General features: G+C 40.0%; 1 protein-coding gene across 2 annotated transcripts; it reads left to right on the top strand.

Moving 5' to 3' along the window:
* The first annotated feature begins 387 nt into the window (after window positions 1-387).
* On the top strand, window positions 388-14,883 carry LOC147134958 (transmembrane protein 184B-like). Of its 2 annotated transcripts, XM_086056278.1 has the most exons (10): window positions 388-868; window positions 4,043-4,276; window positions 7,672-7,837; window positions 10,222-10,312; window positions 10,404-10,479; window positions 10,977-11,068; window positions 11,581-11,750; window positions 12,200-12,394; window positions 12,549-12,575; window positions 12,963-14,883. In XM_086056278.1, the coding sequence occupies exons 2-10, from the start codon at window positions 4,043-4,045 to the stop codon at window positions 13,190-13,192; spliced, it is 1,281 nt and encodes a 426-aa protein (XP_085912404.1). In that variant the 5' UTR covers window positions 388-868; the 3' UTR covers window positions 13,193-14,883. The 2 variants fall into 2 exon arrangements, with proteins under 2 accessions (XP_085912404.1, XP_085912406.1); XM_086056280.1 differs by lacking the exon at window positions 12,549-12,575 and having other exon boundaries at window positions 391-868.
* Window positions 14,884-14,924: the final 41 nt, after the last annotated feature.

Genomic DNA, 14,924 nt, shown 5'->3' with positions numbered 1-14,924 from the left:
TAATTAATTTAATCACCTGTGTTCTGTCCAATTGGAAAATATTCATGTTCAATCGATATTGTACATTGTAGTAAATCTACACACACCTGCTTAAAATGCCTGGTGTTTGAGATATCAACCAAGAATATCAATGTGAGCGATAATCGTTTTCTTTCATTTTGAAAGGAAATTACCAATTTATGGTTGCCCATAATGCCAAAGTGTACAAACCCTCTGATAACTCGTGAGGGGCGGGGCGCTTTCGACTGCGTGTGAGCGCATGTGTGTGACTGCTGTGATGCACAAATGAAATAGTACAGAAATGTGAAAACTGAATTTCACTATTTGGAACAAATTTATTATACTTTTTTTTTTTTTAATGATCGCGACAAACGGCAATTACGTGGCAAAGCACACATACACACACTGCGCATGTGCCAGCATCTGATGTTTGCCTGGCAGTCACTGGTGGTGATGTGAAGGACTAACGGCACAGGCGTATTGGTCTTCGAAAGGAAATTACAAGATAATAGTCGTAATACCCTGACGTTTACTCTCATTTTAGGGCTTACCAAAGCCTTTTGTTTTTTTAACACCTGAATTTACACTGAAAAACAAGCTAACACAGGACTCGAAAGGGAAGCTAACGCGGGCTAGCACCTCTCGCCTTAGCCCCCTCCCCAGCTATACATACATTTGCTAGCTGTTGCAAACAAGCTATTAAGAAAATGTATTAGTGTTAGAGCAGCAGTGCAAAGTTTATATTCGTAGGTTGTCGGAATGCCACTGTTGAGCCGGTTGTCCTGAAAAACTACGTAACCGACCCGAGATGAGCTAAATTGATGTTTGGATACAAAGCGGTTCTGCTGACCAAACAACTGCAGATGAGGTAAGTAACATACGTGTGTCATGTTAAAATACATATAAATATATTTTGAACGTCACTAATTATTTAATAACGTATTAATGATCATAGTGAGGATAAGCGGTTCATATAATGCATGGAGCGATAGTTGTTTTTACTCGAGCCAGTGTTTGTCGTCAATGCTTTTGAACAGTCGAATCATCAGAGTGAGAGAGGCAACCTCCTTGCCTGCAGACATATGTTGACCTGTCACAAAGATTACTGATTAGTAGAGCATTCCAGCCTAGCAACATCAAATGACTTGTGGCTTTTCCGGTCAGTGAACAGTAGGACACTATTGAACCTAATTAAGGCCACAATTTACTTTCTAATCAACCTTAAATTTGGTCCTCTCAATTATTCGGTTATATCTTAAATAACTGTATACTTTCAAACTGTCCATTTTATTTATTATAAACAAATAATCAGTCATGTACTGGTAAATGTTAGTGCAAACTTGTGGTATGCTTAAGACAGGGGCGTGCAGAGTCTGGAGCCAAGAGGGCAGTGGCCCCGGGCATCCACACTGAGCATTTGATGAAAAATGAGCGCTTACATTTAGACACAGTGCAACCATATGGCTCTTCAGCCTAACAGTGCCTTGAAAAAGTAGTCACCCCCCTTGACATTTTTTGTGTTTTGTTGCTTCACAGCCTGGAATTGAAATGGATTGTTTGAGGGTTTGCATCATTTAATTTACAGAACATGCCCACAATTTAGAAGACGGGATATATTTTTTATTCTAAAGCAAACAAAAAAATAGGACAAAATAACAGAAAACATAATTGTGCATAAGTATTCCCCCGCCCCAATGTCAGTACTTTGAAGAGCCACCTTTTGCGGCAATCACAGCTGCAAGTCGTTTTTGAGAACTCTCTATGGGTTTACCGCATCTTGCCATTGGGATTTTTGCCCATTCTTCAAGTGAAAACTGCTCCAGCTTTGATGATTTTCACTGGTGAACAGCATTCTTTAAGTCTGACCACAGATTCTCAATTGGATTGAGGTCTGGACATTGACTAGGGCAGTTCAAAACATTTATATGTTTCCCCTTAAGCCACTCAAGTGTTGCTTTAGCAGTCTGCTTGGGATCATTGTCCTGCAGGAAGGTGAACCCTAGTCTCAAAACAGCGACAGACTGATACAGGTTTTGCACAAGAATATCCCTGTATTTAGCACCATCCATCATTCCCTTGACTGTGTCCACTTTCCCAGTCCCTGCTGCTGAAAAATATAACATTTTCCTTAATGGCCAAAAAGTTCAATTTTAGTCTCATCTGACCAGAGCACCTTCCTCCATACATTTTGAGAGTCTCCCATGTGCCTTGGAGCAAAGTCAAAACGTGCCTTCTTATTTTCAGATGACAGTAAAGGGTTTCTTTTGCCCACCCTTCCATCAAGCCCAGGTCTGTGGACGGTACGGCTGATTGTGGCCCTATAGACAGATGCTCCAGCCTGTCCCAATCCTACCTTTAACCGGGGAGGGAAGCGGGGGGCTCCAATCTGCCTGCTTCTGCAAGCCGCGTCTCTCCCCCTCCTAAGACACGAGTTTAGCGTAGCTGAATGTCCGTTACATAACCAGTCGGGGTTCGTGTGCGCATTCATGCTCTTGCCCGCTTCAGCTTGTGAAAGTGGAGGAGCAATCGCCACGGTATTTTTGATTTTGTGGAGGTGATCATGATGAGATCATGTTTTATGTAAATAAATCCAAACTGCAGTATTGTGCAGAACACTTTTACACTTTCACAGATTGAAGTGGACAAGAGTAGTAATGTGCATTTGCATTTTGGTGGCGATCGGTCACCGTTTTAGACAACAGAACTGACAAAGCATGCCTTCCTCGCGTGACGTAGACCGCTGGGACCGAAAACATAACATAAGCCACGCCCCTTTTTGGGGCGGGGAAATTTGTCGTAAACCTAATCACAAAAAAAAAAACTTAAATCACTACAGAGTCTTTTGAGGTGGGCATTTTAGTACTAATGTCATTTTTACATGCAAACCTATTATATAAGTGCCAATGTTAAGCTCACCCAAGTGTCCCTTTAAGTGGCATTGATTAATCAGGATCCAATCATTAACCAACAGAGTGTATATGTCATTCAAATTCATATTTTTTTGGTTTAGAGATGCAAATATGTGATGAAAGCAGGTTCTGGGTCCAATAGCGTCTGCTGCTCTGCTCTACACAGCCACGGAGTGGCTACCTGACGTTATAATGAAACGACGCAGCGGCTAACTGATATAGTGTGAGTCATCCTCGTACGCATTATGCCAACCTTGTTAGCTGGTGCTGAGAGGAGGGTGAAAGTAGTTTTCTCAATCAACTGATGAGATCATTGCATTCCCGGAATTAACACTGACGTAGATGAGGGTGGAGCAACACAGCGTCCATTTTTTATTGTTTGTAATTTGTTCTTCAGGTTATTGCTTCTTACTAATGTCACACATGCCACATCTTATATCTCTTCTAACCTCTTCCAAAAAACAAATGCAAAATTGTCAATTGGAGAATTCAGGATGCAAATATTCCTTTCAGTCCTGGGTGAAGCAAGCTGTTGCTGAACCATGGTCAAAAAAAGTAAAGAATTGAGGAATATGATTTTAGTAATCCGTTTTATTCTAAAGTGTAATTTATTACTCTGTGTGTATATGGCTTGAGATTCTCAGTTGGTCACAGTAAATGGTGGAAAAGTGTTGTCAAGCACTATATAACAACTGCCCCGTGTTCCACTATCGATGAATGAGTGTGATGTACTTTTTCATCCGCACATCCTCATTGTTAGAAAAGTACTTCCAGTGTTTACACTGGAGCATCAGTGCAAGAGCTTGTTTTTTCAGTTAGCTTTTCTTGCAAAAATGCTAAAGTCTACACGAGTGGACCGAACAACACAGTTTTTATCTCATTATTTAAAATGGCTCATGTAAACCGAGCCTTGTCATCGAAGGAAATGAAAAGCACTACACAAACTTAAAAAAAAAAAAAAGAATGTTGTGAAGGTCAAATACTGAATAAAGACAAGTGAAACCAATAATATTAGTTAATACATCACTGTACATCATAGCAGTCCCACATAATGTCATTTAATGTAACGTAATGCCATGACATGATTGATTGTCTTGCCTAAAATACCCCTTCTGCCTCCTTTCTTCAAACAGATGAGTCAGCTTTGGAGGCGAGACATACCTTTGTCAGAGAGGCTGGCGAATGACTCTCCAGCAGGCCTTGCACACAAGGCCCCCGCCACCATGCCCCCACAGGGGTCAAACTCCTCCTGGATACCAGAGGCCCCTGTGGTCACCCCGGAGCAGCCCATTTTCCTCATGACCTCTACCGCCCAAACCATATCAGGTGTTTTTGTTTGGACGGCACTCCTGATCACGTGTCACCAGGTACAGATCACCATGTTATAACAAATATTTTTTTCTGTGCAAGTGCATATGGTATTCATCAGTTAATTGACTGAAGCCCTGTTAAATCTAAAGCTTAGTTAAAGCTTCTATAGACAGATGTGTACTAAGCCTGCACAATGTCTTTTGAATCGCGACTGGGAAGTGCGCATGCGCGATATTCACATTGTAGGACGTGCAATGTTTTAACTTTTTTTTTTCTTAGAACACGCAAACTTTTGTCTTGCTTCAAAAAAGCAGCAAGCTACTCCGTGCTCTTACACAGCCTGTCTTGCTCACCCCCTCCTTCCTGCCAATCAGTCCCATGCCCCCCCCCCCCCCCCCACCCACTGTCTGCTCTGAAAATATGGACATGGAGCAGCGGCAGAAGCGGAAGTGGATTTAGTCCCCAAAAGAAAGGCAACATCCAAAATATTAAAGTATTTCGGCTATAAAAAGGAAGATTCAGAACAACAATACATCCTTTGCCAACAGTGCCTCGCCGTTGTTGCTGCAATCGCCGTAACAAGCCCCTGAATGAGCAGTTCAAACTAAGAAGTGGGACCCGAGGTGAAACTTCATCTACTCGGAAAACAATTACAGACGCCTTTGCCAGCATAACTCCTCATGATAATAAATCCAAACAGCACCGACAAATCACGGATCCAATATGTTTTACAGACCGTTTTACTTATTGTTATATTTTTGTGAACATTTTAGAGGACTAATGCACCTGCTCTTTAAGTTTTAATATTTTTGTTCTAATTTGTTTACAACTTTGCTGCAGTTTCACAAAGTTTTTTTTATCTTAATGTTATATTTTTGTAAACAACTCAGGCGCTAGTACACCTGCTTTTTAATTTTTAAATATTTTATAGTTTAGTTTAAAGGTGTTTATATCTGCTGCTGCTTTAGAGGTTTTTTATTTCCTTCTATTTTTTTAAATGACTCAAGGGTCTAGTGCACCTGCTCTTTTTATTTTTTTGTTTAAAATGTTTAATATTTTGCTGCTGTTTACATTGAAGTGTGAAATACAATGTTAAATAATCTATTATGTTACAGCGACATGACCACTGAGATCCCTTTTATATACAGCAACCATCATTCGCAGATGAACCCCCTTAGTCTGGATTAAACGATATTATATGAATAAATGATGTAATGGTGAGTTAACCAAATTATTCCCAAACAAATCTATTCAAGTCATCTGATGAAAATTCTATTTTTAACATCGCAATATATATCGCAAACCCCCCAAAAAATCGCAATGTCATTTTTTTCCAACATCGTGCAACCCTAATGTGTACCTTGCCAAATCCCAACCAATCAGAGATCAGAGCAATTTACCGCAGGTGTACTCTCCTCAAATTGAAGAAACATTTCATGAATGGAAACGGAATGTTCATATATGTACTCAGTCATAAGAACAATGCCCGAATAGCTACTTGATATAACATGATACCCTGATTTAAAAATGATAAGTAGGTAAGATTTTTAAAAGACTGTGTTCACTGTCATTATGTGTCGAATGGTAGGGGATGCCATCGTTCCAGACCCACATTTTTTTTATATAGTTGCACCCATTCCACATGCTGTAAATACATTTAACTCAATCACTGCCATTGATGAATTTACTTTCTTTTCACAGTCCAGCCATTCAATCGCAGGAAATTATATATATATATATATATATATATATATATATATATATTTTTTTTTTTTTTTTTTTTTCTTCATTTTTTAGCAAATGTTAAGGTAAAAGAGGGTCTAAAATGTCTAGCTGTGAGTGAGTTAAACTCATTAAAGCACACAATTTATTATAACACATTTTTTAAAGTTACCTACATGTAGTTAGCACAAGTTCTCCAAATAAGAAGATGAGTGTGCTTGCTTCAAGCTCTCACTGCCAGTTAGTAATTACTGTGAAACTGACACATAAAACAAGAGAATTCACAATTTTATGTTTAAACACAAACATTTTACATACTAAAACAATTTTATCCAACAAAAGTCCACTCCATTAATGCTAACTTATAAGGTGAAGCGCCATAGATGGCCTAACAGAAATTAGCATGGATGTTACGGTAATTATACAAACCTTCAAACAACGGCTACTTCAACACACGTGTGACAGTACAAAAGGACATACAACAATACGCACAGGCGATATTCTTTCTACTCTATGAAAACGACGACTATTAAGCAAGCTTATTTGTTGACCTTCTCTACCTTTTTTCCCCCCCTTAATAATACTGCATCTCTTCCAGTAGACCTCAATGCTGCCCGGCATGTTGCAGCACAACGTGGTGTCACAATGAAGGCACACAACTTTACACTTGGACTTGCTTGCATACTGTAAAAACCCATTAAAAAAGGTGTTAAGTAACATCTATCTTAAGCCAGCTGGCTCATCTTTGCAATTGTTAACTGAGCTGCTGCAGCTCATGTAAAGGTTTCATGTTTTCTTTCTCTCGGGCAGCAAAGCGACTCAGGGTGAGAGATGTTGGGTAGGCTCCTCTCGCTATCAGCCCTGTGAGAGCAGTGTAGCGTTACTGTGGTCAATTGTCAGTTGCCTTTTTTTTTTCTTTTTTTTTTAACAAAAGGTGTGTGTCTGTTTACACTCAAGGAAATGTGATAGGTGGAACATTGTGCAGTTTGAAAGCGACTGATGGCATAGACGTTAAGAAGGTCCGCCCAGTTCTTCCTGCTGTCTGCTCATTCGAATAGAAGTGATGATAGCCAAGTAACAATTACCCAAAACAACCACCCTTTCACACAAATGCAGACAACCACCTTGCGTGTGCACAACGCACAACTTTCAAATCAACAGGGCTCTAATATTCAACTTAAGCAAATATTTACTGTAGTCGTGTTACTGATTTGCACAAAGTAGAGCCAAATGAATGGCGAATGACAATTAATATTTTATTTGTTTCTTTGTTGCTTTCGGTTTGATGTGATTTAAGATTCCCCTATTTCATTCTCATTGTGAAAGATGTAACAATTTTGTCCTTAATTGTTCTTAATTAAAGAATCATGTTCTAGTTTTTGGCATATGAGTTATGCTGCGGGCGTACACAAATGTGCGGTTTTGTTTATTTTTCATTGAATAATTGCTCCGATTTGAATTTGCTTTCACTGCTTTTACTTTCACCTTTGTTCAGATGTTCACAAACCGAGACCTTTCAAACAGTTCTCGTTGTTATTGGTCAGCAAAATGAATGAACCAAACATCTAACATTACATGGTGCTATTAAATTTAGCTTGGATGCAATTACAGAGTTTGTGACTGGCTCAAGTACATGCAAACGTGGAATAACCATTGCATAAATTGCTCACTCCGTCTCAAATGGCTCTCTTTATTTAACCTAGTCATGTTTACCTCTTTGTCTCCGTAGATCTACATGCACCTACGTTACTACAGCTCTCCAAATGAGCAGAGGCATATAGTGAGGATTCTCTTCATTGTCCCTATCTATGCCTTTGACTCCTGGCTCAGCCTACTATTCTTTACCAATGAGGAGTACTATGTGTACTTTGACACAGTTCGAGACTGCTACGAAGGTGAGTGGACAGAGGAGTGTGGCTCGAGCTGATAAACAGCTTTATTATTCTGCTATCTGACTGGATAATGTGACTCCATACTCGCCGATAGTCACCACAGAGATGAGTCAGTGTTGTCCATCTGAGAGAGCATAAATTGTGATATCCTAGTGATAAATGGCGTTTACAGCAGAGTCCATTTGCAAGGGCTTCATCCTTCATTATCATGGCTGCGGCCGGTTGAAGATTACAGGAAAGGGCTAACTTGTTTCCGAGCAACCGCATGAAGCTCAGCAAGTCTACTGAAAGACAGTGAGGCAAGAAAACATGTAAGCATGTCAGCCTATAATGTATCGACTTTCTCTGGGATTCCTACGCATACTTGCAGAATTTGAGAATGAAGTTGCTCCACAAAAGTGGGGGTTATGTCACTCCTCTTGTTTTCAATGTTTTACAGTCATGGGCGTTAGGATAAAAGAGGGTCTGAAAATGTCTGGTAGCGAATGAGTTAAACTGATGGTTGGGCCGGATGGCCATGTTTTCACTAAAAAGTTCATTTGATACATTTTTTGATCGGGAAAATGAAAGTTGTCATTTTCTATTTTATCAATAAATTTGAGGGAAATAAGGCTAGGTTCACACTGCAGGCAAATGCGACCCAGATCGGATTTTTTTGCCCATATGCGACCTGTATCAGATTTTTTTATGACAATCTGAACGGCTCAATTCCGATTTTTTTAAAAATCCTACCTGGGTCATTTTCATATGTGGTCCTAGATCGGATACGTATCCGATCTTTTCCAATGCGACGGCGGTCTGAACGGCCAGATTCCATATATTCGACATTGACGTCATCTGGAGCCCCAAATGCGCTCCTGCAGGCATAGGGAAAGTGCTGGCAGCAAGAGATCAAATCTACAAAGTTGTTTTGAGTAACACTATTGACTTTATATTTTACTGTAATTTAATCCCGCTTGAAACGTGAAGCATAAAGTGGACATTTATGGCAATCGTAGTAATTCAGACACGGCTCAGATATTCATTTTTTACGCACGGTTGTGACGTGACGTCATCGTTAGGGATGTCTCCATGAAATAAGATGTAAAAGCGTGATTTGCCCCAAATACTGTATTTATTTCTGCCTCCTACCTAATCGCGTCATTGTATAAATCCCACGGCACGCTGGACCACATTTACTTCAGCAAACACAACGTCGGGAGTGACGTCGTCTCTTCTGCGCATGCGGGCCACATTGGTGACGCATGTGTTCATACGGCAGACAAGACCAAGGTTGCATTTATAATGTAATATGAACGCTTGCACAAAAAAATCGTATTTTTTCAATCCGAATTGAGCGTTAAGACCTGCGGTGTGAACGTAGCCTAAGTGACTCCATGAATAACTCCTCTTTTTAATGAGGAAAATGGCTGCGCCCCCTACCGTTCTATCCTTGTTCGGTCGGAGTCACTGGAGGAACTGATTACAAATTCTCCATTGGAAATCATTGTATTTTCATTGCTTATAACGTCCAAAAACGGTGATCAATTGGCACCAAAATTTATGTGGACATCCCTACTAATGACCACTTCAACATATCAAAAGGATTAGCCTCTCCGTGGTCAAGATCCATGCTTGCCTGGTTTCTTGCCTGCTGCCAGTCGCCATCTGCCTCCTGAGAGTTGACATGAGTTCAGCGTAGCTAAATGTCCGAAATATAACCAGTCGGGGTTCGTGTGCGCATTCAGGCTCTTGTCCGCTTCAGCCTGTGTTAGTGGAGAAGCGATTACCACGGTATTTTTGAGGTGATCATGATGAGCTCCCGTTTTATGTCAATAAATCCAAACTACAGTATTGTGCAGAACACTTTTACACTTTCACAAGTTGAAGGGAACGAGTAGTAATGTGCATTTGCATTTTGGTGGCGATCGGTCGCCGATTTAGACAACAGAACTGACAAAGCGAGCAACATTACCACGCTTGCCTCCCTCCTGTGAGTAGACCGCTGAGAGCAAAAAAATAACAAGCCGAGCATCAAAAGGGGGTGGGCCAATTTGTCGTAAATCTAATCATAAAAAAAGCCCTTAAATCACTACAGAGTCTTTTGAGGGGGGCATTTTAGTACTGATATTTTGTCATTTTTACATGCAAACCTATTACTGTATATAAGTGCCAATGTTAAGCTCATCCAAGTGTCACTTTAATGTGCAACTGTCAGCTTTTACTGGCAGTTGTAACTAATATCCAAACGTGAGCTTTTGTGGAAATGCAAACTCGCCCTTTAAGGCAAATAGGAGAATTTTCTGCGGCACCCCTGATAATCTCTCATGACACACTGGTGTCCCACGGCACCCTGGTGTGGAATCTCTGCTTATAAAGTAGTATTTTTTTTTCTGTGCTCCCTACAGCCTTCGTCATCTACAACTTCCTCAGTCTGTGTTATGAATATCTGGGAGGCGAGAGTGCTATTATGGCTGAAATCAGAGGAAAACCAATTGAGTGAGTATCGTTTGTTGCTGCTAACAAGCACCGTAGTCCGCATATGTGTTTCCACTGATGTTTGACCTCTACGACGCTTCCTTCGCTTCAGGTCAAGCTGTATGTATGGGACCTGTTGTCTGTGGGGTAAGACGTACTCCATTGGCTTCCTCAGGTTCTGCAAACAGGTACAAATTCAGTCTTAAGAGTGGCTTCATACTGTATGCACCAACAGTTTGACAATTAAAGGAATTTCTATACATTCTCCCTCTTCCTAAATAATTATTGTAAGAATAATAATGCATTTTATTATTCATGTGTTTGATTTTTATCATTAGGCCAACTTGCTTGGTGTGCTTTGCTTTCACATATGTATGTTAATTGCTCACACACACACACATAGACAAAACAAGTTCATAGTGTTCCAGCTGCTTTCGCTCCCCTTTCCCTTTGAGCTGGAACACCTTTGTTATCAGGGACACCGAAGAAAAATAAAAAGAGAGGGGGCGCAGGAGGGTTTTAGGAACTGTAATCGTACACTTCCCTGCGCTCTCCTTGCAAGTAAAAAGACAATATTGTTGTTGAGTGTCTCCTCTCCTCATTGTGTGCATTGTTTATGAATGTCTCACTTGGTGTGAACCTGACAATTATGTAGCCTTCACTTTGACTTTCTTGCTTGCCCCAGGCCACTCTGCAGTTCTGTGTGGTCAAACCACTAATGGCAGTTATCACTGTCATTCTTCAGGCCTTTGGAAAATACAAAGATGGAGATTTCAAGTATGTTTCCACAACAGCTTACCAACACTCATTCACATCTATCAAACCTAATGTAACAGTAGCTATTGTCTCGTGTGTTTTAGGTCATGCTGTTTTAATGTTATCATTAAGGCCTTCACAATATGCAAATGCAGTGCATGCATTTTTGTAGGAAAACATGAGCATACATTTTATTGTGATGGGTTAATTAACAAGTAACTATACTAATACTTGAATGTTTCCTCAATAGTGATACATTGCAGACATTCCGCCTTGAAATTTGTTTTAAAAAAAAAACAAAAAAAACTCAGTGGTCAGTTGATAAAATACAGCTGTAGATGAACGTGGTCTGTATGATTTCTATCCTAGTGTTCAGATGCTGAAGAATGTGTACTTAAACTATTGGTGCCTTGTGATTGAATAGTGATCATGATGGCGTTATGTAAAATGGATAAAGGGAATTAATTTATCTCTTTTCATGAGCTTTATACTATGCAGCTAAATGATTCATTTTATGTGTGCTTTTCTTCCAGTGTGGCAAGTGGCTACTTGTACGTGACCATCATCTACAACATCTCAGTCAGCCTGTCTCTGTATGCGCTCTTCCTCTTCTACTTTGCCACGAGAGAGTTACTTGTTCCCTACAGCCCCGTGCTGAAGTTCTTCATGGTCAAGTCTGTCATCTTCCTTTCCTTCTGGCAAGGTAAGAAGACCACAATTGAACCAGCACATATGTCATACTTGGCTTCATTCACATCACGCTACCGCAGCTGTTAAATGGGTTATGTACAGTGGTAGCTTGATTTACGAATTCAATTTGGTCCGCGAGCAAAATCCTTATTGACTCTTATGTCAAATTAATTGCGATGTCATGAATCTGTTCCAGCACTCCAAAAACACCTCTGTTGTTTATTAATATAGAAAAAGAGCACAGTCATTTTGTAAAAACATACAACATAGTAAACAAAAACATAGAAAAGGGGCGTTGCCTATTTGAGTGACATCAAGAGCTGGAGTCGGGTTAACCGGTTTATTTCAGTCTGAGTGCCTGGGCGTGAGACAGCAGCTCTTTGAGTTTTCTCATTTTGTAATTGGGTATTGGTCCCTGTCCGTGAATGGCTAAAAGTGTCTTTCCTTCTCTGTTCAATTCAGGAATGCTCCTGGCCATCCTTGAGAAGTGTGGTGCCATTCCTCAGATCAACTCTGCTGACTTTTCTGTGGGTGAGGGTACTGTTGCTGCTGGTTACCAGAACTTCATCATCTGCATTGAGATGTTCTTCGCCGCCATTGCTCTGCGCCATGCCTTCACCTACAAGGTCTATATGGACAAAAGACTGGATTCATATGGTAATTTATTTTGGTATCTCAAAGTTGATCATTCTTTCTACTGTGAGTCTATTTTACTTTTTATTTCTTGCTTTCCTCTTTGGTCTGTCCTTCACTTTTCTGAATTCAATATTTCTATTTGTCCTTTTTCTTCCTTGCTATGCTGCATTGAAAGGCTCATTTCCAATCTATGGACAGTACGGTAGGTATGACCTAAGCTTTGTTACCACCTTATATGTTTGTCCCTGTCAAAAGTGTTTTGTACTGGGTGGTTGAAGAGTGTCATTTTAATTTCCAATTGACGTGAGTTCAATTTCAATTCTTTATTTATTTTTTTTAATTATTGTGGTTTTCATCTTACTTTTATTCTCCATTTGTACATTTGTTGAATAGTCGTCTGACATTTGGCATTAACATCCGTATTTCCATCCAGAACCAATGGCTACTAGTAATAACCCAGGACCTTATTTTATTCAAAAACATCCTCCATCAGGCCACTTGGTGGACTTCAATGCCCCTTTTAATTTCTCCCCTCCTTTATGCTGCTCAGTGATAGTGAAATTGCTATTTCGTCTTCCCTCACCTCCAGGCCGCTGCGCACCAATGAAGAGCATCTCCAGCAGCCTGAAGGAGACCATGAATCCAGGGGACATGGTGCAAGACGCCATCCATAACTTCTCGCCAGCTTATCAGCAGTATACCCAGCAGTCCACCTTGGAGCGAGGTGGAGGCCCAGCTCTCTCTCGCAGTCATAGTAACCTCAGCACCAGAGGGGACAATGAGAAGACCCTGCTGCTCAGCTCTGACGATGAGTTTTGAGACTTTTATCACATCCTCTTGAGTTTCCCTTTACTCATGTAGCCCTCATTTCAGAAGCCATGGCAGACAGCTCAACAGCTTTCATCGTTTAGCTGAGACATGCCTGGTTTATGAGATCGTGAGAGGATTGAGAATAGTATATATAATTAAGGAAATAGTTGTGGTATTTCTGTATGTTGATTAGATTGCAAAGTTGTGACTTTTATTATTAACATCATAGAGGCCATTAGAGCCTGGAATTTGTGTTTGATTTGCTATATGGCTACATATAGCTTTCTGATACTGCACTTTAAACCCCACAGCTAAAGCTAGATGACAGCTACTGTAGGTATATTGAGCTGGAACTACAAAGTGCCATCATTTTCTGACCTGTGGTGGCTTTTGTCCTGTTGATTCTTGATTTGAAATTGTGCCGAAACCTTGCCAAATAGTGAGAGGAGGAAAATGTGAAATTCTAATAACACAACTGACAGATTTTTTTCAAGTGAATCAAGGCTTTATGTTAACATATAAAAATGAAAATCGTTCCATATAAATCCTTGAAGGTATGGATTATTTTTATTCCAGTAATGGCTTGTGGCAAAAATCAACAGTGTCATGTCGTGACTGAAACGTGATGGCCTGCTAATATTTGTGAATCACCAAAGGATGTGATTTAGGAGGGATTTTAGTGGGCCAGGAAGACTGACAGAAGGACAACGCCCACGCAGATTAGTGAATATGAAGTACAGCCCAGCTGTGGTGTGCACTGGATTGTAATCCCACAATTAAGGTCAGTCACTGCATGTATTCCAGATCAAGGCAGCCTTGGCAACAACTTTCTAAGGCAGCATTGAGTCAGGAGGTTGGTAATAAACAGACAGATAGACAAAGACATGAAAAAGGATAAACATGATTGCACCTGTTTCTTAAAATGGAATTCTTGCTTTTATGAGTTAGAGATGCTGTGCAAAAAAAGGGAAATGCAAGCGCCTTATGTCAGTCAATCCCAGGAGGCAGCCGAAGCTAACCCATATTATTGCTGTTATTATTTCAAGACAGAACATGGACTGTGTTTGAGTAGACTTTTGTTAATCGGGTATTGTTAAATTTGTGTTTTTGCGGCAGCCAGTAGTCGTTTGTGGTTGTGAGCGTAAATGTTTAATGGTGGAGCACTGCAGTAAACCCTCAATGTTGCCTCTAAATAACGGTTGTGTGTTGTGGCAAATGCAAAACAGTGTATTGAATGTAGGTAAAGTGACGAGAGCCAAAGTGAATTCAAAATTAATGTTGAAGCCATGAGCAGTGGACACAAATGTGATTTTCTGGCTGTGACGACTATTCTAGTTGCATTTCCGACAACCTCAAGTCTGCAACGATTAATACGTAATTTACCCAGCCTTTCATTGAATCTTAGTGCTCTTAAATCATCATAATACAATTTTAAGATCCCATAATTGAATTATATATATTCATTAGGACACATTCCAGAAAGGAAAGAATATTGTGAATAACAGTTTAAGCACTGGAAAACATTTAATGATTATGACTTTAATGGCATTGCTTCATATAGTGCTATGTTTTACTATTTTAATTTTTATACATTCCTGTTATGTTTCTGTTGTATACATTTTATCTGTTGATGTTATATACCTTTATGCTGTTGGATTTTGTTAGTGTTGAAAGGGAAATAAAACGTTTAGACAAAAGCAGTAGTCTTTACTCGTTTTGAGACCATACCACCGCCACCACC

Source organism: Filicampus tigris, chromosome 16, assembly GCF_054856515.1.
Source record: "Filicampus tigris isolate MCC_2025a chromosome 16, RoL_Ftig_1.0, whole genome shotgun sequence".
Classification (NCBI taxonomy): Eukaryota; Metazoa; Chordata; class Actinopteri; order Syngnathiformes; family Syngnathidae; genus Filicampus; species Filicampus tigris.
Note: the sequence above shows the minus strand (reverse complement) of the source record. Positions and strands in the feature narration are given on the sequence as shown.